The sequence below is a fragment of the Lepidochelys kempii genome, chromosome 19 (assembly GCF_965140285.1).
Source record: "Lepidochelys kempii isolate rLepKem1 chromosome 19, rLepKem1.hap1, whole genome shotgun sequence".
In the NCBI taxonomy this organism is placed as follows: Eukaryota; Metazoa; Chordata; order Testudines; family Cheloniidae; genus Lepidochelys; species Lepidochelys kempii.
In genome coordinates this window covers 7,556,581-7,578,993 of record NC_136398.1, presented here as the reverse complement: position 1 = coordinate 7,578,993, position 22,413 = coordinate 7,556,581, and the positions used below count along the sequence as shown (strand labels likewise).

Here is a 22,413-nt window from a genome sequence, read left to right as displayed (position 1 = left end):
GTGACTGCGTTATAGTCAAACCCATCCAGATCCTGGTATACAGTCTGTGTTCAGAAAATGTTAGCCTGGATAAATTTTGTGAAGAGTGTTACAATAGAATAATTAGCCCTGCCTTGAGTGCAGGGGACCGGACTAGATGACCTCTCAAGGTCCCTTCCAGTCCTATGATTCCTCTAGCAGTAGAGTTAGAAGCGTGAGACAATGTTCTTCTCTGACAATTCCACCATGAGCACTGGGACCTTACACGTTCCCTTTCACATGAATGATGCCATAACCTCTAATACCACTGGGGCATCAGAGGAAGAAGCAATTTGGAGGCTAAATCTCTCCATCTTTGTAGATTTCTGATTTTCCCATTAAACATTTTAATTCTTTCCTCCAAGGAGTTTTGCCATTTGGTATCGCATTTTCAGGTAAACATCACTCTGTATACCATACTCTGCCAAGTAACACAACCAACTCTAACACACCATTCTTTAGATCACATCTTCCCACAGCAACAAGAGAAAGATTGGTATTATAAACACACACCAAGCCATGTTTGTTAAAAGAATGAGAGACAGCATTGCAAGGCACACTGTACCTGATTGCCGAGGAAGAACTACGGAGAGAAAGAATTTGGGTGGGGAGAAGATCAGATGGAGAAAAGAGGAAGAGGGGGAGAAAAACAAGAAAACATTTTATAGGATTTAACAATGCAACAATCATGAAAATCTTAGTTAACTACAGGTAGTTAAAAATCAGGGTACTTGATGTTATTTGACATGCTAACTGTTCTTTTCTGTCCCTACAGCAGAAGTTGTAATTCATCACTTCAAAATTCACAAATAAGGGCTCGTTTACACAACCGTGTGACAAAGCCACCCCCCTCCCCCACAAGAGACGTAAGTTACATCGACCTAAGCGCTGTCCACACTGGCACTATGTCGGTGGGAGACCCAGCTTCTGCCTCTCATGGAGGAGTAATTATGCTGATTGGAGAGTGCTCACCGATCAGCATAGTGCGTCTTCACCAGACACGCTGGTGCGGCTGCGCCGCTGTAGCGCGGTAGTGTAGACTTGCCCTAAGTCTGATATTTGAATGTGCACAAGTGTTGCTATTTTAACTCCTCCATGCCCAAAGCATGCAGGAAACCTGGATGGTTTGCTGCCGGTCCATCCCAGTGAATAATTTGAAATGAAAACATGAAGTACCTTAAAACAGATCCATTACACAAATATTTTGCATACCTTTTTAGAAATGAGCTACATGAAGTGAAGAAAACCATAGGTGTAAGGTACACACATAAAACTTTGAGGTAGTTATTGTCTATAGGTATCTACAGATACAACATCCCCAAAGTGAGTGGGCTAAGCTCTCTCAGAACACTGCCACATCTATGTTTGTCTTGTTCTTGTGCTATTAGGCACATCCAAGATTTAATGCACCAGGAAAGCATGCTGACCCTTAGCCTTCCCTCTTCTCAAAAAGTCACAGGAGAATCTCACAGACCATCTATCATCATCTGTCCATGTATATCCCCTCCATTACACGCTCATGTGATAGAGAAACCACTTGCAAGCTCCCCACCAATAGGATCATACAGTTATGACTACTATCAAGGAATCAGTGTGCTCCATTAAGGGCATATTGCTGCAGTTTCCCCAGAAAGTCTCATCTCTAGAAACCCTCAGATCAACTTGGGGAAGAAGGAACTAGTCTCTAAACTCTTCATGTTATTCCCTCATCACAGAGCCCAAGATAAGTCTATGTCTCAGGTTCCTGAGTGCACGTTATTGGTCTAATCTCTGGACTTAACATCTCAGAAGGCAAGAGGTTAGCATAGGTAAAAATTCTGATTTAATCTTTTAAAAAGTAAGATCTCAATACAGTACGACAGAATCAGGTTGCTTCAGTACAAGTTAAAATGGACACTTCTCCCTGGTAGGATCACACATGAGCTAGGAATTAGGAGAACTTGCGCTATTATGGCAAAGGTGGATGTCTTCCTCTTACCCGATACTTATTCTCTCCAATCTGCTCCACTTGAAACCTCTTTGCACACTTACACTGGGCCACCTGCCTTGTGACCTGTTGCAAACAAGAGGGGCAAAGGTCAGGGATCCGTAGTTTGCATCTCTTGTACTGGATACATGGGACACAACATATTGTGCACAAAATACAGATTATAACAACCTTCACTTTAAAATGTTTTGAATATCCAAATATTTGAACATTGATCTCAAGTCAGTACCACTGTGATTCTCTGGGTGCTCATCAAGGCACAAGTTTCCCCCTTTGGATAGGTATTTTGAGAAGTTGACACACTGAAAAACTGAAGCCCTACATAATGCCCACTAAAATACCACTCTCCTTAGAATCTCCTTTACCTCATCCTCAATTTTGTCGGCATCTGTGGTTGGCCGGTAAGCATCTTTGTTAGGATGGAGAGCAGCCACAAACTCATAGTAATCAATATAGCCATCCCCATCCCGGTCAAAGATGTCAGCCACAGCAGTCATCTCTAACTTAGTGGTGGGGAATTCTGGAACGAAGAAGAAAAACAAATTAACAGAGATGTATTACAGTCTGAGAATAGATAACTCCTTGTATCCTCTCACCATCTGTGCAAAGAGCATATACTCTATATCCCCCCACCCACACGCTTCCATACCTGGAGTCTCCACCACAATAGTCACAGGAAAGGAAACAGGCTACATGACTATTTGAGTTTCAAAGCATCCGATGAAGTGAGCTGTAGCTCACGAAAGCTTATGCTCTAATAAATTGGTTAGTCTCTAAGGTGCCACAAGTCCTCCTTTTCTTTTTGCAGATACAGACTAACATGGCTGCTACTCTGAAAAGTATAATATAGATTCCAGGCCTCAAGCAATGACAGCCTCTTGGCATATCGCTACAATAGCAAACATGTGGGGTGGGATTGCCAAGCTATCATTTCACAGCTGTCCTCTCCTGACAGAGGAGCAAGAAACGTGCCTTGTATTTGCCTCGTAAAGGGTGGGAGCAAACAAAGTTTCTCGGAGATGGGTTTATCGGGTTTTGCGGAAGGATGGGATGAAACAGATCGAGACTTACTAGATGCTAAGATTCCATCAATAAACTCCTGCCGGGTGATTTTTCCATCCTGATCTTTGTCAATACGCCGGAAGAAGTCCATCACCCGTGATTTCTTGTGATTCATCCAGCGCATGTATTTCTTTCTCCAGATGTCAAAATCAAAGTTTGCAAACTCCTTCAACTGGAAGAAGACCAATTAGAGTCAATGGGAGTTGAAAGTACAGACAGAAAACATCCCCTGCTCTACAGAAGATCTTGCTGAGCTAAGATTTCAGCGACTAAGTCAAACTGTGCATAGCCTTTGGGGGCTGGCTGTCACTTTCTCAATATTCTACACCTCTTCAAAGCAATTCTTGGAAACAGAGGCATAATTAGGCCACTCCTCTTAAAACCATAGCCATGGGCACAGTTTCCATAACTAAACACGGCACACAATGCATCAGACAGCCACCATGTCGAATACGTGTCACACACTCATAGACACAGAAAAAAGTGAAGTATCCTCCAAACTTTTAAACATACATGTATGCCGATATAACAGATTTACACACATACACACAGACGCATACAAAAATAGCATCTTTGCAGGCGTCTAAGAACACGGTTCTCTCCCCAGACTTGTCCTAAGGATGCCCTAGTTCCTTTATTTTTGAAACTCCAATTCCTTTCCCACTCTGCATATCTGCATTGTTCTCTCTCGCTTTTTGCCTAAGCAGCTGAGAACAGAGCTTCCTGCTTGGTTTTTTTGCAGGAAGGACAGCAGTTTCTCCTCTGAGATGGATAGCAATGTTGCTCCATGGATAAACTAACAAGTAATGCTTATTCAGCCGTCAGCCTGCCTTCCCCCCACACCAACTTGACTCTTGACACGACACCTCTGCGGACCTGGGCAGCAAAACCCCAAAATGCTTCCAAATTCAGTTCTCTGGAACTGCAGTGCCAAGACTATACCAATGGCCAAGACTAGCTTAAATCACTGCTCATGAGAAGACTGTTCAGTTAGTGAAGCACATTTAGGATGGATTTTCAGGAGCCCTTCAGCTAAGAAGAGCTCAGGGTGACTCAAAACAATGACATCTTAGTGCTTTTAAAAAAGCCCCCGAGTTAAAAGTCACAAAGAAAAACGTTCATACGGATAAACCAAACTGACCTACAGAAAAAGCAACAAAAAACAAACACACTCACTTCTGGGCATAGCTGCTTTGTTAAGCATAAACGAAAACAAAAATTACATTAGAGGTTTTGAAAAAAAAATATACATCATAGCACTATATTTGCCAGACTATTATTATTGCTTCCAACCAGGTCTGACTTTTGTTAGCAGCAGAACTGACTTCAGTAGCGCAGAGCAGTCAGGTTAACCTGCAGTTACTACGGAATATGGTTTTCAGCCGCACTATTTTAGTGGAGACTTTTCTGTTTGGCATTTTTAGGACTAGGGCAGTCAGAGCCCATGACATGCCCAACGCCGTTTAAGAGGCAGTTCTCCGCCCTTCTCTCTTGGGAGTACAGTAAACGACTCTTTTCCACCACAGACTACCCCTTGTGTACCAGCGTCTTGGGGTCGTTACCTCCTCCAGCCTATCAAGAGTGTCATTGAGCTTCCGCTGGCGTTCCAGGGCCAGCAGCCACACCTGCTGCCAGCGTGCGGAGAGCTGGTTAATCCGGGGGTTCTTCGTTTCCGACTGGGAGAGAACTGGCATGGGAGGAGGGGCAGGGTGACTCAAGGATTTCCCTAGAGAAAGAAAAATATGCCACATGGGATATTGCAGGATGGGGGGTTTGGATGATCCAAGAAAAAAAAAAGACAACAGCTTTGTTTGTTTCTCAAATAGAAAATCTCTCGCAGGCTTTCCCATAAGGACTGAGCTGGCAGCTTTTAAAAAAAGAAAAGATGAGGTTAAGAACGTTCAGCACAACCGTCCTGGTGGTATTGCAGTTTTACAGACACCATTGATCTGTGGTCCCCACCCCCACCAACTCCTGTCTTCCTTGTCCCTTTGGTTTCATCTTCCTGAACTCGCGCCAATAGGACTTTTTGCTGCAAGAATCAGACATGAGGAAACGGTCATGCGAGAGAAACTAGAATGGTAACCAGACCACTTAAATACAGCACAAACTTTTCAGTATGCTTAAAATAGCAAAATCTCTGTAAACTCAAATCAGAGCCATCAGGAGTCTTCGGATGGCAGAAAGGCAAAGAATAATAAAGCTCCTGGCATATGTCAGCCACTATTGCAAATGCCACCTCATTTCCCCCTTCTCATTCCCTGGCAATTCCCAGCCAATTTCAAGTGGTTGGCAAAGCAGGGTGTATTTCTAATTGAGAATTAGAGCCAGACTAATTAGTTTCCTGTGTGTTTTTCCCTCTCTCTCAGAATGCATTCCTGTAGAGGATGCACAGAGCAAGAACCTGCAAACATACTGTTGCTGCGGGATTTCTCAATGAAAGGTCCGTGAGCTGGTTCTGTGGCTTTCCTCTTGTACGTCTTAGTGACCCGGTCCACGTCCGGCTGTTTTTGCGTCATCTCCTCCATAAAGGACTGTTAAAGGCAAAAGGGAGAAGAGAACTGTAACATTTATCATCTTCTCAACTTCAGGCTGCTGCTGCTCTAGATTCTTGCTGAGAAACTCCAAGCCCGTAGCAGACACACAAGTACATACTGAATACTAGCTATGTGGCTTTGCGGTAAAACTATTCCACAGTTGTGGCTTTCATTTCCAGTCCTGATATTTTCCTCCCTGGGCTGAGTGGAACACAGGTCCTAGACTTGTTTAAAAGTGACAGGTCTGGATGACTAACATGTGGCTGTAATAAGATCATAAAAGTAAACTCTTCTTCTTCCCCAAAGGTGGTTGTTACAAAAAGTTTGGCCTCCCTGCTGCCTGTCAGACTCACAATCCCTGCCCCAGAAGCAGGGTAGACAGGAAGTTAACAGATCTCAGCAATGGAGTTACCTGGTGTTCAAAGATGAGGGCTTTGACCTGATCGATATTTTGTGGCATTGGTTCTTGATCCCGCTGGATCAGTGTGGTCTCAGCCCACTGAATCCACGCTAAGAGTTCCTCCAAGAGCTCCGCGTTAGCCACCAATTCTGAAAGCGCAGTCTCGAGCCTCTGCTGGTGCTGCTTTGCCCAGGTCAGAACCTGATGGAAACATCCACAAGACTAGCCGTCAGCATGGGAAACAAAGGCACTTACTCTGTGACGTTTTCCCTCAGGAGAAGGAAAACAATACCCATAAGGAAAACAAGGCAGCCACCACTCTTGCTAGTTCACTGGCTGATGCACATTGACTTGTGAGAACTGATCCAAGTGGACAGGACTAGGACATCTATAGTTCAGGAGAGTAACCCATTTACATGTCCTGCTGCTTCATAGGTTCCAAGGAAGGAAGGTTCCACTGTGATCATCTTGTCCGACCGCCTGCATAATACAGGCTGGAGAACTTCCCCACAAAGAAAAGTCCAAAAGAAGAGATTGATCACTGATTCTATTACTGGCCCTATTTCCCGGCAGTGACGAGAAAGACCTTCCCTCTGCTCAAGTAGACCGGGTCCTCTGTGACTCACCTCCTCAAACCTGGCTCGGATGATGGTGATCCAGTGTTTAATTGTGGTAATGCAGTCTGGGTGGCATGCAGCTAGGATAACTTCTCCCATCCCCACCGCCGCGTTCACATCCACTCTCTTTTCCTCCACTTTCTTCATGAACTCCTAGACAGCAGGATTGCACAGAAACAACAACGGTTGTCATACCAACAGAGACAATCTGGTCCCTTTAACCTGACCCTAAAATCCCCTCATTTAAACTCAAAAATAAAGTGACTTGCGAGTTTTGGATTAAAGTTATTTTCATTCTAGGTTTATAGCGCACAAGTAATTTTCCCTACCCACCAGTGCCTGGTATTACAACTCCAGCCCAACTCAGGCCATGTAGCTATTTAACAAGATCTAAATCTCTTGTTTGGAAAAATCTCTTGCCCAAGCGTCTCACTCCTGCTGCCTAACAGTGAGACGTTAGTTACTGCCCTTTGTTCCTGGCACACATCTTCTCACGAAGGGCCGCTCTGGATATGTCAGCACAGCAGTGTAAGCCCAGAGTTTGAACTCAGGCTCAAGCCTAACCCCCATTCCGGCGACACACAAATTGCACTAACCCAGAGCTTGGACCCAGGACCCAAGGGGGACGGGGAGTCCAAGCCTGAGTCAAGCTGGGACCCAGGGTTTAAGCCCTATTGCCCTGCAACACAGGCGTAGCCCCCACTGGACTCGTGATCTGGGAGTCTGCTTAAAATATCCCCCAAGCCCACGGACCGACTTTCTTTGTCCTCTGGACAGTCAAGTTTTCCCACGCTGCACCACAAACAGAGGCTAGAGCAGACACACCTTTGGGAAGTCTGGGACATGGGGGGGGGTTGGACTTGGGCCTGCATAATATTGGAGCCCCAGAAAGGGACCCAGGTTCAACAGTTCCTAACCTGGGGTTACAAATGAGTGTAGAAGACCAAGCCCTAAGCTAACAAAGGCAGGGTCTGCGAACTTGAAGTTCTGCTAACCCTGGCCTTGCACTGCAGTGTAGACACACCTGCTCAATCCATGTTTTCTCACATTCCTGAGTGACTGATTACCTTGTGTATGTCAATGAGCGAGTGCAGCGCTTCAGCATCATCAGGCAGAGCTCCCCTAAAGCGCAGGGTCTGTTCTGCCTCGGAAAGCCACTCCAACAGCATGTGGACTGCAGTCCGGAATTCCTCTGCCTGAAACGGCACCAAGAGACAGATGCAATGAGTGACTCCTAGGGTCTCTGCCCGGCCTGAGTCTCTACCCACCACTCAAGAAGCAAGGCACAGCAGGGTCTCTAATAGGAACAGAGGCAATAAAAGACCAGACTGTCTTTGCTCTGTGTTTGTACAGCGCCTAGCACGATGAGATCCTGCTGCATGCCTGGGGCGTGTAGGTGCTGCAGTGACACAAATCAACAAAACAACAACTGAGTTGGTCAAGTAGCCTGTCCCCTTCCCTTTGAGTTCGCTGCACTGAAAAAGGGAACAAACTCCCTTTTAAAACCATTTGTGTACTCTGCTCAGTTTACCTTTGGTCATTTATTCCATATACTAACTACTATGTATCAAAATACCACCTTGGCATCTTTTATCCTTCCTAGGCTTACTTGCCAAAACTGCATATCAACACGGCTCTCTCTTGAGATGGTAGGGATGTATTATCCCAATTTCACAAAAGCAGAACTGAGACAGAGATTAAGTGATTTGCTACAGGCCACACAGGGTGTCTGGCAGAACTGGGAATTGTATCTAGATCTCCTGAGCCTTCGTCCAGGATCGTAACCACAGTGGGGCAGAGAGCGCGTCCCATAACATTCCCCCCCCAGGAAGATGGCAAATGCTTGTAAAGAGCTCCAGAACACAAATTTCTGGTTCATTTCTTGACAAGACTCACCCTTTAATTTGTACAGGTTCAGAGCTACATATAAAAGCCTGAAAGTGAAAGCGAACTTGGAAGCCTCTTTCTCCTTACCTGCTTCAAGGCCTGCTCCAGCCGGGTTTGTTTGGACACCGACAGCTTGCACACCGTGTCCCAACGATTGCTCAACTCTTGAAGCTGCCCTTTAACCCAGGTAGTGTCATCCCGGCTGCTCTCGATGAGCTCTCGGCCTGAGCGTTTGAGCACCTGCACGGTGCCCGTCCGCTTCCCCAGTTCCTTCTGGAAAACCTACGAAGGGAGAAGAGAAAGGTCCATCACGGGTCTTCGTGCTGTGGGTTTTACTCTTGTTCTCTAGAGAAGAGGGGCAGCATAGGCTTGAAGTGTTTCAAGTCTGACAATAGGGGGTATATAAAGTTGAACTGGTGGTTTGCTTTCTTCCACCAAACCCCATTTGAAATGCTTCAAGTTTTGGCATTTTTCCGCTAGTATAATTTATTTTCCTCGACACAGAATTGGTTATATGTAGGTACACATTATAACCCACTGGTGAGCGTACGTTACAGATCCGCTCGCAGTCAGGTTACACACGCACCAGTGGGTTACACTACAACACAGTCACACCATCAGCACTACATCACACAAAGCTGGAGACAGCTGAGCTTGTTTTATTGCGACTGTCCCCCTGGACACCAAAGTGGATATCCTGGATATCCTCTACTCTTTCTGAGAGCAGTATGGGAATCTTTAACTTGCATCTGGGCACCATCAGAGCATTGCAGAAGGAATCCTGATTTAATCTCTCGCCCAAAGGATGGCATGTTTAATAGGACACCACCATTCATGCCAATGCAGTGGCTGTTTGGAACAGGAGCCCAAGTTCTAGCCTGGGATTTGAACCTCTGACCTAACCCAGAAGTGAAAGCACTTACATCTGAGACCTCCTGATGAATACTGCCGAAGTGGAGTTTACAGAAGGATAAAAACTTTACCCCCTCTCTCCCACTCCAAAAACAGAGAGATCTTTCTGATAAAAGCCAAGGTGGAACAAAGCAGAACTGAAGGTTTATGTGATAATTCCAAAATAGTGATACCATCTTTCAAATCAGTCTCCCAGGCATTTACTCAATGGAAATCAACCTGCACAGCAGGATATGCAGCTCAACAGCACACATCTTGCCAAGATGCTATAAGCCTGGTACGTCTGTTATGCAGTGGATGGGGAACTAAAGTTACTTTTGCTTCCCAAAGGGCAACTGGTAAACCCCCCACTCTTACCTTATGAGCATCCATCAAGTTCATGACCAGATCCAGATCACCATGGACTGGTTGGTCTTCAGCCAACTGGGGCTCCACCTTGTACAGCCAGTCCACCAAGGCCTGAAGCGCATCCATGAATTGACCAGAGAACAGCAGGGCTTCTTCCAGCTTGTGCTGCCTGCAAAGAGAGCATCAAAGGATGTTTGAACAAACTTTCCGTCCAGAATATCAACGCTGCTTGCAGTTCAATTGGAAAGTGTTTCTTTTTCCACCCATCTTTCTGATGCTATCATCATCATGACAAATCCCCAAAAGACATAGCCTCCTTGCAGATTGAGCATCACCCGGATCGATCTCCTTACGGAAGACTGGCTGGACATTCAGTTTACATTTCTGATGCCATGTTTGGCATCATCTCTGCTCTGTGATCTACATCCATATTCTCAACAGCACATTTACAGTGTGTGATATAAATCAAGCTCACAGGGTCATCCCATCTCCGGTCCTTCACTGTTGCAGCAGTATTCTGCAACAAATGTTCCTCTCACCTTTCCACAGATTTGCCGCAGACTGTGTCCCACTTGTCCCGGACTTCTCCAAGGAGGTTGTCCAGTTTCTGAGTGTCATCTGGCAACACGGCTTTTTCTTTGAGGGCTCTGCCAGTCCGGATCGTGGTGTCGTAAACAGGCTGTTTTCCACCGAGGGTCTTTTGGAACTCCTGAATTTTACAACCAGAGAAGAGCACAAAGGAAATGTCTTTAGAATGCATAAAAACTTGTGAGTGAATAGCTTAGTGGGATAAATGCCTCTCTCGTACAACTTTGTAACTAAACTATTGTAACGTTAAACTAATGCGTGGAGTATGCTGTTCCTCTGATTGGATCATCTCTTCCCTCTGATTTTAGAAAAATGACTGTGTTGCACTGCTTTGACTGGAAGCAGGTTTCTCTTCCTTTCCAACTAACCCACACTTGAGGGCATTAATCACAGCTGGAATGAAAACAAACCCTCTACCTTGTGCTTGGAGAGCTGCAATTTGATTTTGTCTGGATCGTTGGAAATCTCCAGCTCAGAGTCCAGGTGATTCTCTGCATCTTCCAGCCAATCAACCAGCTTTTTCCAAGCTTCGTGGAACTGAAATTGCACAAAAGGTGAGAGCAGTTAGAGCTTGGTGTTTGTGTCTTCCAGGCCTTCTGAAGGCTTGAGACACTTGGATTCTGAAAGCTAGAGAATAAGCAATATCGCCGGGTGCTCTACAACCATTTTCACATCCCTCACCTGTTTAGCCCGTTTCCTTGCATCATCAAGAGCTCGGCCTCTATCCACAGAACGCTGGACTACTTTCTCCCAGCGGGACTGGACACTGACCAGAAGGTTCTTTATCAAAACTACATCTTGCTTTTGACTGAGGAACTTCAGCTTGTTCCCTGTTTGATCCAGCTCAATGATCTGGTCCCGGTGAGCATTGACTTCATTGGCAAAAACCTAGAGTAACGAAGATTTACTCTCATTTAAAGAAAAAGCATGGAAATGTCTCCTAGTTTCTTCCAGACACAGAAAGCACTGAGCATGGCTTACAACAAACTTTTGCTTTGTAAAACAGAATCAGAGTGTTACCTTGTGTTCATCTATCTGAGACAGCACGGTATTTAGGATAAGGCTGGGTGGAGGTGCAATGTTTAAACTCTGCTCTGCGAGGGTCAGCCAGTTAATGAAGTCCTGTAGGGAATTCTGGAACTCTGTTGCCTGGTTGAGAACGTCTTCCAGCTTCGACTGCATTTTAATAAGGGTGGCAGGGGGAGAGAAAACACAAGAGAGCACCAAGTTCACAATGTGAGGCTTTGCAGACAAAGACGTATTGTAAGCTAAGATGAAATGAGCTCTCTAATGGGAACTCATCAATTCAGTCAAAGAACATGACTTGTTTACCAAGAAGAGGAGATTTCAGTGAAAGTGGCTGTTTCAGAATCAGTTTCTTCTGAAACAAACGGACAGGAATTGTACATGAAAGAGGAGACTGCTCAATAATCACCATCAGAGCTTCCTAGGAAACAAGCCTCCCTGAGACAAGCTGCTCTGCGGCAGGGAGACGACACTTCAGTGGGGACAGCTGCAGAACCAGAAATTCAGCCCGGGTAGAGGCCAGCTTCTCTGATTTCATGAGAGAACTTATTGCTGACCAAAGTACCAGTGCAACGGAGTTCGGTCAGCAGAGAATTTGGCCTGCTGTCTCTTAAGAAGCAGCAGTGTCTCTTTGCTTTTCAGAACTGGATAATGCTCTTCATACCTTCTTTTATTTCTTGTGTAACAGCCTCTCTCTTATGTTCACTCACGTTTAATTTTACTTTAATTTTCTCTCTAAGATTTACCCTGCTCTGGTAACTAGCTGTACAGTTAACACTTTGATGTCAGACATCACTGATAACACCTATGTCAGAAGGCATGCTAAGCAGATGTAAACAGGAGAGAAATTATCTAAAAGAACTGATCTAAAAGCACTGATCTTGGATGTCTGAAGCACATGGCTGATTCTGCATATTGCAATCGACCTGCGTTCTGGAGAGAGCATTACCGCAGCAGGGAGCTAATGGCATTTTACTTTCAAGCCATGTCTTTCGTAGTAAACAGGGATCATATTTTAGCTCAACACATTACCTTCCTCTCCTCCATTTTGTTGCTGACCAGGTTCCATTTCTGTTCCAACAGAGTGACACTCTGCTCCGTCTTTGAGCCAGAGCCAGAGTCATCGCGGCTTAGCAGGATCAATCGCCCCTTGGCCAACAGCTGACTGTAGACCTCTTCGTTGGCTTTGAATTGGGCATACAGCTCCTACACCAAACCACCATCAAAATATTAGAGACAGAGAGACTGTATCGGGAATTTGCAGTTCACTAGACTCCATGTTTGTGGAGACACTGGGGTTAGGACTGACAGCAAACTGACAGTGAGATATTTATCATCATGCTATCAGTAGAGATAAGCAGTTCATTCATTAAGATAGTGGCAAATTCTGTCCACAGCCATCATCTGCAAACCTAATGTCCCCTGTAACCTTGGCGAGAGAGAAGTGGCAAAAGAAACACTCATCCCATTCCCCATTAGACTTACACCATGCGGCACAGACATATTTCCGTGCTGACATTTCAGAGAGAAGTTAGTTGAATTAGAGGCATTTGAAATCTTTACCATATGGGCATTGAGTTGTTCACGGGCAGTTTCTGGCAAACCTCCTGTGGGTTTTGATGCAGACAGTTGGCTCTCCATTCTTGCTAGCCAGAGGAGGAAGTCTTCAATCTCCCCATGGAAACCCTGGGCCTGTTAAGGAACACAAAATCAGCCAGGGATCAGATGACAGCAGCAACCATTGCCTGGCTTTCAGGTTTAACACTGGGGTTCCTGACACGGTGGATAAGGAGGCAGAGAAGAGTTTTACAAAGACACTAAAAAGAGGGGGTGTATTGTCATTTATTTATTTATTAACAATATACCCATTTCAGCAAGTTCACACACACACAGTTGACTTCTCAAAGAGAAAAGGCTCGTCCTAAAGAGCAGGACTTCCCCTCGGAACAAATGCATCTCTGGTTTGGAAAGAAGTAACTTGACTATTTACAGACCGTTTGTGCCTCCCATCTATGGCCTGGTCTTCACGGCTGAAAAAGGTGTACTTCTTACCGGGATGGAGGTGGCGTAACTAATGTGTGAGAGTTCTCCCCAGATCAAAAGACAGTGAAGACAGGGTATTTTATAGTTTCATCATGAGGTAAACGAGGCGAGGTTAATCTCAGGTGGGGACATAGTGCTGTCCTCACCTAGTTTACCTCGAGGTAAAACTAAAGAGCCCTGTCATCTTACGACAGCTCACACAAGTCACTCACCCCGAGGTAGCAATACCTTTCCCAGCAGTGAAGAGAACACTATACATCACCTCCTCTACCCTTCACCCGGGAAAGAGAGATGCCAAGCCAGCACTAGACACTCTCTGCAGATCTCTTCTGCAAGCACAAACGTTTCTGTCTCCAGAACAAGCTCACTGACCTGCTGAAGCATTGACTGCAGCTGCTGCTCCCTCTCCTCCGTTTTCTGCAGGACAGACTCCCAGCATGAATTCAATTTCTCCAGGCGGTTCCGCAGGCTGCTTGCATCGTCTCCCGCACTGGATTCCAGGAGCTCATTGCCGGCTTTATTTACTGTCTCCACAGTTGCTTGGTGAGCCAACACATCGTTCTTCAGCACCTGCACAGGGTGGATTGGGTCACGTTAGACATTTGCCTCTACAATGTTTTGTTAACTCCAACCCTATCCCAAGGAAACAAATCAATGCAAATAACTTCCAGGGAGCCATTGTCCCCTTTAAGGCCAGACAAAAAGGCAGAACACAGAGTACGTACATGGTGTTTGGCAAGTTCTACTTCAATGACTCTTGGGTCGCCATTGATTGGTCTTTGTGCATCTAACAACTCTTCTGTATGGGTCAGCCAGGCCATCAGTTCTGCTAACGCATGCTGGAACTGACCAAGTGCCAGCAGAGCAGTTTCTAACTTGTGCTGTTCAAAGGTAGCAAAGAAAAATGTTAATCAGGAGGGAGCAGGAGGAGGAGGAGGAGGATGCTGACGACTTACAGGTTTATTTTCAGCCCTGGGTTTTGGCAGCTCTCCTTCACCATACCTGTCTGTGAGCAATCTTCTCGCCCAAGTTCTCCCAGAGATGTTTCAGCTCTGTCAGCGGTTCCCTGATGATGTCTCTGTCTGTCTCATCCGTCGCTTTTTTTAGCATCAGTTCGCCTTGGTGATTAAGCTTCTCCATTTCAATCTGCTGCTGGTAAACCTCCATTTTAAACTCCTGCCAAAGCGTGGAGGGGGAAACAAAAAAAAAAAACCACAAACAAACTGCAGAACTCTGCCTCCAACACAGAACAAGCCCTGAAGAACCGTGTCTAATGTAGCACGCTTACCTTCATCTCATTCAGCTGCTCCTTAACAGTGTTGAGGTCAGTGCCAACCGGTGGCATGTTGCACAGCTTAATCACGGTGTTATCCAGCCAATCAAACATTGCCTAAGAGGAACACATACATAACTAGGAAAACCAGACCTCCATGATCATTGGACAAGGAAAGCACACCCACTCCACAGGCCATCAGCAGAGCTTGGGGGCAGACTGTGCCATCCTTGGACCAATCAACAGAACTTCTCTTTCCAGGCAAACAGATGGGTAGTTTTCATGCACACTGCTTAGTGATCTCCTTCCTTCCACAGACCGCAGCATAAGCAGCAGACTAGGATCAGGCCCATTTCCTCCATCCCTTGCCGCCCCCACCCCAAAGAGGGGTGTATTTGAGAGGGTGAACGCAGGCTGGGTCAATTTCAAATTGTCACCAGAGAAGCAGAAGAAATGCTGATTGAATGGACTGCATTCAGTGGGTCATTGTACCCAGGGCCTACCTTAGATTGTCAGCTCTTTGGGGACAGTGACTATCTTTTTGTTCTCTGCTCATGCAGCGCCAAGCACAATGGGCTGCTGGTCCACTCAATACAAGTAACTACCGACAGCTGCCTCACCTGTAGCGTATCCTGATACTGCACAGCAGACTGCATAGCGTCCTCGAGTTTCTCTAGCCTCTCCTTCCAGGTTTTGCTTAGGTTTTCCCATGCATTGTTCATCTGCAAAACACAGGATTGCCCCCAAATTCAGTAGACGATTCCATCTGAACCAACACTGCCCTTCACATGGCCTTGTACCCCACCTCTGAGCTGCTGGTTTTCCTACCTCGTCAATGCTTTTCTTCACTTCTGGTTTCTCAGTTTCACCACAGGCCATAATTAATTCAGCTCCAAGCACACGAATAAACTCCAGTTCTTCATGCACGCCATCAGTTTCCTCTTTGATGGTCTAAATTCAGAGAGGGTGATAAATTAAAAAATAGGCTTGTTTAGTAAATGCTATTCCAAAACTCCATTTGACGGTGCATGCAGTGGGAATCAGAGTATGGAGATTACACTGGCTAGCTAATGTTTTGCATTCTGGTTGAAGACTGAGATCAATGAGCCCTCAACCCAACAGGTGAGCATCACATTAAGAAGCAGGTATGTGTTTTCAGGTAACTGAGTCCAATCCACACTTCTTCCATTGTCCGATGCATGGGATGCCATCACCATTTGCAAGCAGATGGGAATAACAAGGTAAAAACCGCATCTGCATTTGTCTGAACTGGAAAGATGGTGACCCCCATCTGCAAGTTATAGAGTTTTCAGAGAGTTTTACGAAACCAGGAATTAAACGGGTTGTCAGAGAGCCAGTATGTCTAAACCAAAGTCAGACTAGTTATAAAATGGGAGTGGCACATACAAGTAAACCAGGGTGAGATGTATACATATTAAAAAAAAAACCCTGAGTCAAACTAAAGTCAACTATGCAAACATCCAAAGCGGACTCTACCACATGATTTCAAATAGAGATGAGTGTTGCTGTCCATCCACTCTTATCGTTTTATTCTACAGTAGCCTTAGGTCTAACTGGAATGTAATCTGCATCTCACAATCTGGACAGATCCAGCCCACATTGGGAGCAGAACCATGGTAACAATTATGCTCTAAACAGGGCAGCGGACAGCTCTGAACACTTGCTTGACAAGCGTTTCCCCAGCGTAGTTACAGCTAAGATGATTTTAGCACCATTTCAGACTCTGGTACAGGCTGTTGTTTTTTCCACTTGAAACGAAACAATATCCTGAAATTCCGCGCCCCCAAACCACGGCTCTCCCATGGTTTCTAAATAAAATGAGAGCATGATTTGTAACCATGTTGGGTGCTCACAAAACTGGGGTACAACAACATTTGGCTGTATCTGCATTTGAGACCCAAACGTGGTTACAAGCTGTAGCACAGACAGGGCCAATGTGGAATGACATGTCCACAGTCCTTACCTCTGCGGCCTCCACCTGCTGCTTGATGATTGATGGGTCAATGCCTGGGCTCTCCAGGTCGTGAACAATATCCTGTGTCTCTTTGACAGTAGTCAGGAGGGTTGCCATTTCGTACCAGAATTTCTCTGCCAGCTCCAGGACATCAAGGAACTTACTTTCACGTCCCTCTGCCTGAGCCTTGATGTCTTCCCAGAAAAACACCATCTGATTCAGCTTATCCTGGATTTCTGGAGGGGGTGGAAAAAAACAAAACAAGTCAGGACTCTTTATTCTTCACCTGTTCTGACCCGCAATCTCCAGTTACTAATCAAAGCATCTGCATACAAACGTGATGATGAAAAAGGTTTACAGGTTTGTCTACACAGCAAAAAAAAAACCCTTCCACAACCTGCAGCACTGAGTCTCAGAGCCCAGATCTGCAGACTCAGGCTTTGGACGATGGGGACACTCACAGCCTTGGAGATTTGCAGGCTCAGGCTGGCCGGAGACGGGGGTGGGTTTCAGAGCCTGAGCGCCAGCCGAACCCCCAGCGTTTGCAGGGTTTATTTAGCACCGCAGCTTGAGCCTGAACCTGAAGACCTGGTCTCCAAGACTCGTGCCGCGGGGGCCCTTTTTCCGTGTAAACTTAACCTGAGGGAACCTTCAAATAAGAACTGAAGTGGCCAAGAGTGCCAGAAATATGAACGTAGAAAGAAGCTGGATGAATATGCGACAAACACCAAGATACAGAAATACAGTCTTTATTTATCCAGAGAACAGTTACAAACCTGCCCACGTGCCCACCCCACACCTGACCACCTCCCTCTGCTCATTCAGTCCATGGGCTTGTGCCCAAGACTGCCAACAAAGGTGCCAATCATATTGGTGGTTTTGTGATGTGGACATTTCCGCCCCCCCCTTCAGGGCCTGAACTGAAACCAAGTCACTGGGAATAGACCCCCCTGAGAGCTGCCACGGGGTAACAGTCTGCAGTTCCCTCTGAACGGGGCTGGATTTGGACCTATCACTGAGCAGTCAAATGCTCCTTATTGCTCTATCAATGCCAGTCCCCCGATAAACAAGATACATTTTGGTTATATGAGAAACTTGCCATCCTAGATACGCTAAATATAACAAACTGCCTCTCCGAGCAGACGTGAGATGTCTCCGGCACTTCCGTGCGGTACCTTTGGCTGCCAGGTCCTTGTCTGCCCCCTGCGATCGCCCAATCAGCTCTTCCCCACGGCGTTTCAGCGCTTCGAAGGTTGGCTGCAGTTTTTCCAGCTCCATGGTGGAATTTTTGTTTTCACTGATGCACTCCCTGATTTTATCAACTTCGGCTGGGATCACGGGCGGCATGCGCAGGCGGGAGGAAAGGTTCTCCAGCGTCTCCAGCATAGGCTCAATCTTATCGTGGAACTGAACAAAGGCAAGTCCATCAGGCAGGTTAGAGGACTGTACAGTACTAAATTACTCCAATGTATGCGGCATAATGTTCAGAGCATGCAAACTGCTCTCTTTTCTCAAAGAGAATTCATCTTCCCTAGAATGCCCATTACACCTGCAGCCTCCAATTTGATGTCTGTCACTGGTTTTGTCACTAACAACTGCATTCTGCAGCGGCTGCAGGAGTTAAACCAGATTGCAGTTAGCTAAACCTACAGAGAGAGCACAGGAAACCGTGAACCAAATGCAGCAGCAGCTTGTTATTGTACCCAAACCCACAGAATTCAAGTCTGATTGACATCCCCTTCTCTCCAAAGGGCAGTGCTACAGGATGGGCATAGGAAAACTCAGTCACACTAGTCCTGACCCATGTGCCAGCACATTAGCCGTAACCTGCATGTGTTTGGCGACGCAGGGGCCTCAGCTCAGGGGAGCCTGGCATAGAAACCACCTCAACTCCCAACCCGACTGCAACCACCGGGAGGAAAGCATGTGTGTATAGGAAAGAAGAGAGAATGGGACGCTGTGTTGCTTTGGCTTCAGGTTTCTGCTGTTGCTTTGGCTGATCTTACTGATAAAGGAAGGAGATTTGGCATTGTTAAAGTTAGCGTTAAAGATAATCTAGTATTTACAAGACAGAATGAAGGGCAATAAGGGAAAGTTATTCTAACTAGATGTCTGCTCATGGAACTGGACCTGCTACTCGCACAATAGGAGAGCCTCTTGTTTCCACTGAGTTTCACATTATAACGGCAGCGAAAAAGAAGGAAATAGGTCCTAGGTGCAAACTCTATCGTCACTAGACTGTCTTAAAACTAACAAACTTGGGTGAACCAACCAGTCCCTCCCGCTAAGGCAGAATATGCTTCAGCGTAGATCTCTTTTATAGCAGTAAAATGTTTTTTTCCCCTATGGAACACTTGAATTTCTAAGCAGAAGCTCACTACCAAAGTGGAACTTCAATTTGCACATTGCAATAAAACGAAAGAGTTAAGGACTTTAATTCTTCAACCGAAATGGAATTTCCCTGTGTCTGAGTTTGTTCTTAGCAGGTTCCATTGAACTGCATAGAGAGATATAATACAGTAGGAATCTGGATATCAAATGAATTAAGACTCATCTAGCCCAAAGAATGATAATGTAAACGAACAGCGAACGTGGTGAGGCTTACCTCTGAGATCTGCAATGGTGGGGCGCAGTCAACACAACAATGAAATGGGACGGGAAGACAGGAACAGGCAGCAACACACAAAGATAACACATTCCACAATGTGAGTGAGAGATGAGACGGAAGGAGTGTGTGTGTGGGGGGGGAAAAACTTGGAGTTAATACAAGTGCAAACCAAGAGAAGTGACTAAACAACGCAGGAATAAATAACCCAGACGTGACGACAAAACTGCTACAGTAAATATTAGCTGAAGTGAAACATAGCTACAAACACTAATCCCCGTTGCATGCAACGAAAGTTCTTCACATCCTTTCTTCACTTCAATTTGTACAATCTCTGCCCTTCCCTTCACATAGTTCTTCCCTTTTAGGACTCCTCCACAGAGCCTATATACAAGGGAAGATGATTACCTCTCCTATGTAAATGATCTTGTAGTTGTTCATTATACGTACAGTAGTTTCCTGCTTATCAGGAACAAGATCCAGTTCTCTAAGCGCTACTCACAGTCTTGCCAGACCCATCCATCATGGGCAGATGCCAAAAAGCCCTTTTAATGAGGAACATTATTAAGTCTGTAAACATTTATTACCCTGTTTACATCAGGATTCAATCTCTTTCTGTACAGCTTTTGCAAATCTATCAGCACCAGCCTTCCCAGACGCCCCTGGACAGGCAAGCACTATGCAGATCAACCCACCACGCACCAGCCTGCCAGCAAATGGCTTCCTAGAACAGATCTGAACAGTAATGGGCATTTAGTTGTAAGCAACGGTACAGAAGTAAACTTCAGAGCCTGCCTTCCCCAGGGAGCTGTGATAAACACGAATACAAAACTGCAGCTTCTTTGTGCGCAAGGAGAAACGTACCTGAGTGGATTGTGAAACAGCCTCATCTAGTGCCAGAGCTCGCTGGCGCACCTCCTCTTTGATTCTGGCATACATGGCCTCTGTGGTCAAATATTTCTCCTGTACCATCGCCCCTTCCTCAAGGTTGAGCTCCTTCAGCTGCGGTCCAATTTTCAGCAGCTTGTCAATATGAGGCTTATGTTCAGCTATAGACTCTCTTAGTTGCTATAGGATGGAAAAAATAGATGTGTATTCAAATTCACAGCATATTTACTTCACGCCATCGATTTCCTGGGCATCTCTTGGCCCAGCATGGGTCAGCTACATGGTGCCTGGGTATTTCTAACATGCCAATCCCCATTATAGTCAGCCATTATGCTTGATCTTTGTCCAGCCTGCTACGGGAAGGCTTCCCCACTGACCTCAGCAGTATTTCCCCACCTTCAACCCCCTGCCCCAAGAAGCTGATATTCCCACACCCTCCAGGTGATAACTCTGATAAAGAGCTGCTCTTTCTTTGCCCATCTGTTCTTTTAAGCAGAACGCACACACACCCTATGGCATCATCACACCCAGAGGACAAATACATAGACGATCCATCTCCCATGGGTTTACAATCAAAATTTCTATTTAAAATACAAACTCTTAGGGGTGTGACACCTGAGCTGGATTAGATTTCTACAGATGTCATTGTGACAGACAGGTGGAAACTCCAAAAAGTGGAGCGCTTAGAGAGTTGCCTGCCACCTACTGGTCTGCAAACTACACTCGTGGGTAAGGCTAAGGTTTTGTTACGGAGGCCATGGAATTCACAGAATCTGTGACTTCCAGAGACCTCCATGACGTTTTCGCTTCAGCCCCAATGCAGTGGAGTTGGAGCTGTCAGCTGGAGGAGCCTACCTGCAACTCCCAGCCACTGCAGGAGCGGGGACCCCTGCAGCTCCCAGCTGCTGCCAGCAGGGGTGCCCCCACCAGCTGCTGTGGCAGGTGGACCCCGCAGCTCCCAGCCAGCACAGGTGACCCTGCAGCTCCAAGCTGCTGCCGGCGGCAGGGGGGGACCCCGTTCTCTCAGCCACTGTGGGTGGGGGGAACCCTGGAGCCTGCAGCAGCACTGGGTGCTGTACCCGCCTCTCTCTCTCCATTTCGTCATAGTTATTTTTAATAAGTCAGGGACAGGTCACTGGCTTCCGTGAATGTTTGGTTATTGCCCACGACCTGTCCGGGACTTAAAATACCCATCACAAAATCGTAGCCTTATTCATCGGCCCTTTTACCTTGAAGCCTCCATTTTATACAGAGGGCGGAATCAGTTCTACCTGGTGTAAATGATACAAACAAAAACCTCTCCCCCTTACCCTCATGTCCTCTTGCTGCTGTTTGAGCTGCTCATGATCAATAGCTGGAGGGGGTAACTGTGCTAGAAGCACCTGTATTTCTTCAGTCCACGGGTTGAGCTCTTCATACGTCTCCCAGAACTGGCTCACCAAGGCCTGCGCGCGCTCTAAGCATGCGTAGCGCTCGGAGTTGAGTTGGCTAACAGCATCGTACTGCTCCACAAGAGACTCCGTTTTCTCCTAGAGGGAATAGGAGGAGGGTGTGGAGTTGGTGACAGATGCAAGGGCAGAGAAAACGAGCCGGCCGCATGCCGTGAACGGAAACGATGGAGTCCCACGTCTGCACACTGTAACGCCAACCAAAATGGTATCTGAGATCCCTACAATTTTGCCTTTATAAACACTGCAACAAAACTAGAAAATTAATAAATGGGAAACGACCCCCGTGGGTATTGTTGTTTGGCACAATTAGAGATGGAATAATTTTAAATCGAGGAGAAAGATACAAGGAAACAGACAGATGCAGGAAATGTGCACTCTACTTTTCTCCCTCCCGTATTTAATCCATTACTTGCCAGGAGGAGCTCTGCTGTGTAAGACTCTCTCATGAGGTCTACATGTATCAAAGACATGGATTTACCTGTAACATAGCTTTCTGTTCTTCTCCACATGTTCCAAAGATCTCATTACGCTGGCTGAACAGCTCATCCATAGAATCTTTGTGTCGAATGATGTCTATGGAGAAAGCCTGTAGGAAGGAAATGTTCAGAATGATCTCCAAGCCACAAAGCTTCTTGTCTTCCCACAGTGCTTGTACTGGGGGGGAATGGAGTTCAGAAACTCTGCCAAAGTGGCCAGATGACTGGTGAAAATGACCACCAGGTGGTCGAGTAAATCAGAGACTGTAAACACTCAATCAAATATCCCATGACATCCTCGTAATCTGACTTCACCTGCA

At 46.1% G+C, this 22,413-nt stretch overlaps 1 protein-coding gene across 9 annotated transcripts in view; it reads right to left on the bottom strand.

Moving 5' to 3' along the window:
* Positions 1 to 22,413, bottom strand: part of MACF1 (microtubule actin crosslinking factor 1) — a 257,658-nt gene that overhangs the window by 14,778 nt on the left and 220,467 nt on the right. For 7 of the 9 annotated variants that reach the window (XM_073317698.2, XM_073317700.2, XM_073317701.2 and 4 more), the window contains 29 exons: positions 22,096 to 22,203; positions 21,477 to 21,695; positions 20,143 to 20,346; positions 17,849 to 18,080; positions 16,683 to 16,909; positions 15,527 to 15,649; positions 15,319 to 15,420; positions 14,714 to 14,815; positions 14,428 to 14,601; positions 14,151 to 14,306; positions 13,798 to 13,995; positions 12,946 to 13,074; positions 12,415 to 12,588; positions 11,377 to 11,532; positions 11,038 to 11,244; positions 10,774 to 10,893; positions 10,308 to 10,477; positions 9,778 to 9,937; positions 8,596 to 8,790; positions 7,689 to 7,817; positions 6,631 to 6,774; positions 6,017 to 6,205; positions 5,484 to 5,601; positions 4,630 to 4,793; positions 4,244 to 4,258; positions 3,077 to 3,239; positions 2,371 to 2,525; positions 1,997 to 2,071; positions 584 to 601 (listed from right to left, as the gene is read on the bottom strand). In XM_073317698.2, the coding sequence (XP_073173799.2) occupies positions 584 to 601; positions 1,997 to 2,071; positions 2,371 to 2,525; positions 3,077 to 3,239; positions 4,244 to 4,258; positions 4,630 to 4,793; positions 5,484 to 5,601; positions 6,017 to 6,205; positions 6,631 to 6,774; positions 7,689 to 7,817; positions 8,596 to 8,790; positions 9,778 to 9,937; positions 10,308 to 10,477; positions 10,774 to 10,893; positions 11,038 to 11,244; positions 11,377 to 11,532; positions 12,415 to 12,588; positions 12,946 to 13,074; positions 13,798 to 13,995; positions 14,151 to 14,306; positions 14,428 to 14,601; positions 14,714 to 14,815; positions 15,319 to 15,420; positions 15,527 to 15,649; positions 16,683 to 16,909; positions 17,849 to 18,080; positions 20,143 to 20,346; positions 21,477 to 21,695; positions 22,096 to 22,203 (4,326 nt within the window). The remainder of the gene's footprint in view (positions 1 to 583; positions 602 to 1,996; positions 2,072 to 2,370; positions 2,526 to 3,076; positions 3,240 to 4,243; positions 4,259 to 4,629; positions 4,794 to 5,483; positions 5,602 to 6,016; positions 6,206 to 6,630; positions 6,775 to 7,688; positions 7,818 to 8,595; positions 8,791 to 9,777; positions 9,938 to 10,307; positions 10,478 to 10,773; positions 10,894 to 11,037; positions 11,245 to 11,376; positions 11,533 to 12,414; positions 12,589 to 12,945; positions 13,075 to 13,797; positions 13,996 to 14,150; positions 14,307 to 14,427; positions 14,602 to 14,713; positions 14,816 to 15,318; positions 15,421 to 15,526; positions 15,650 to 16,682; positions 16,910 to 17,848; positions 18,081 to 20,142; positions 20,347 to 21,476; positions 21,696 to 22,095; positions 22,204 to 22,413) is intronic. The other 2 variants (XM_073317693.2, XM_073317695.2) reach the window with 2 other exon arrangements.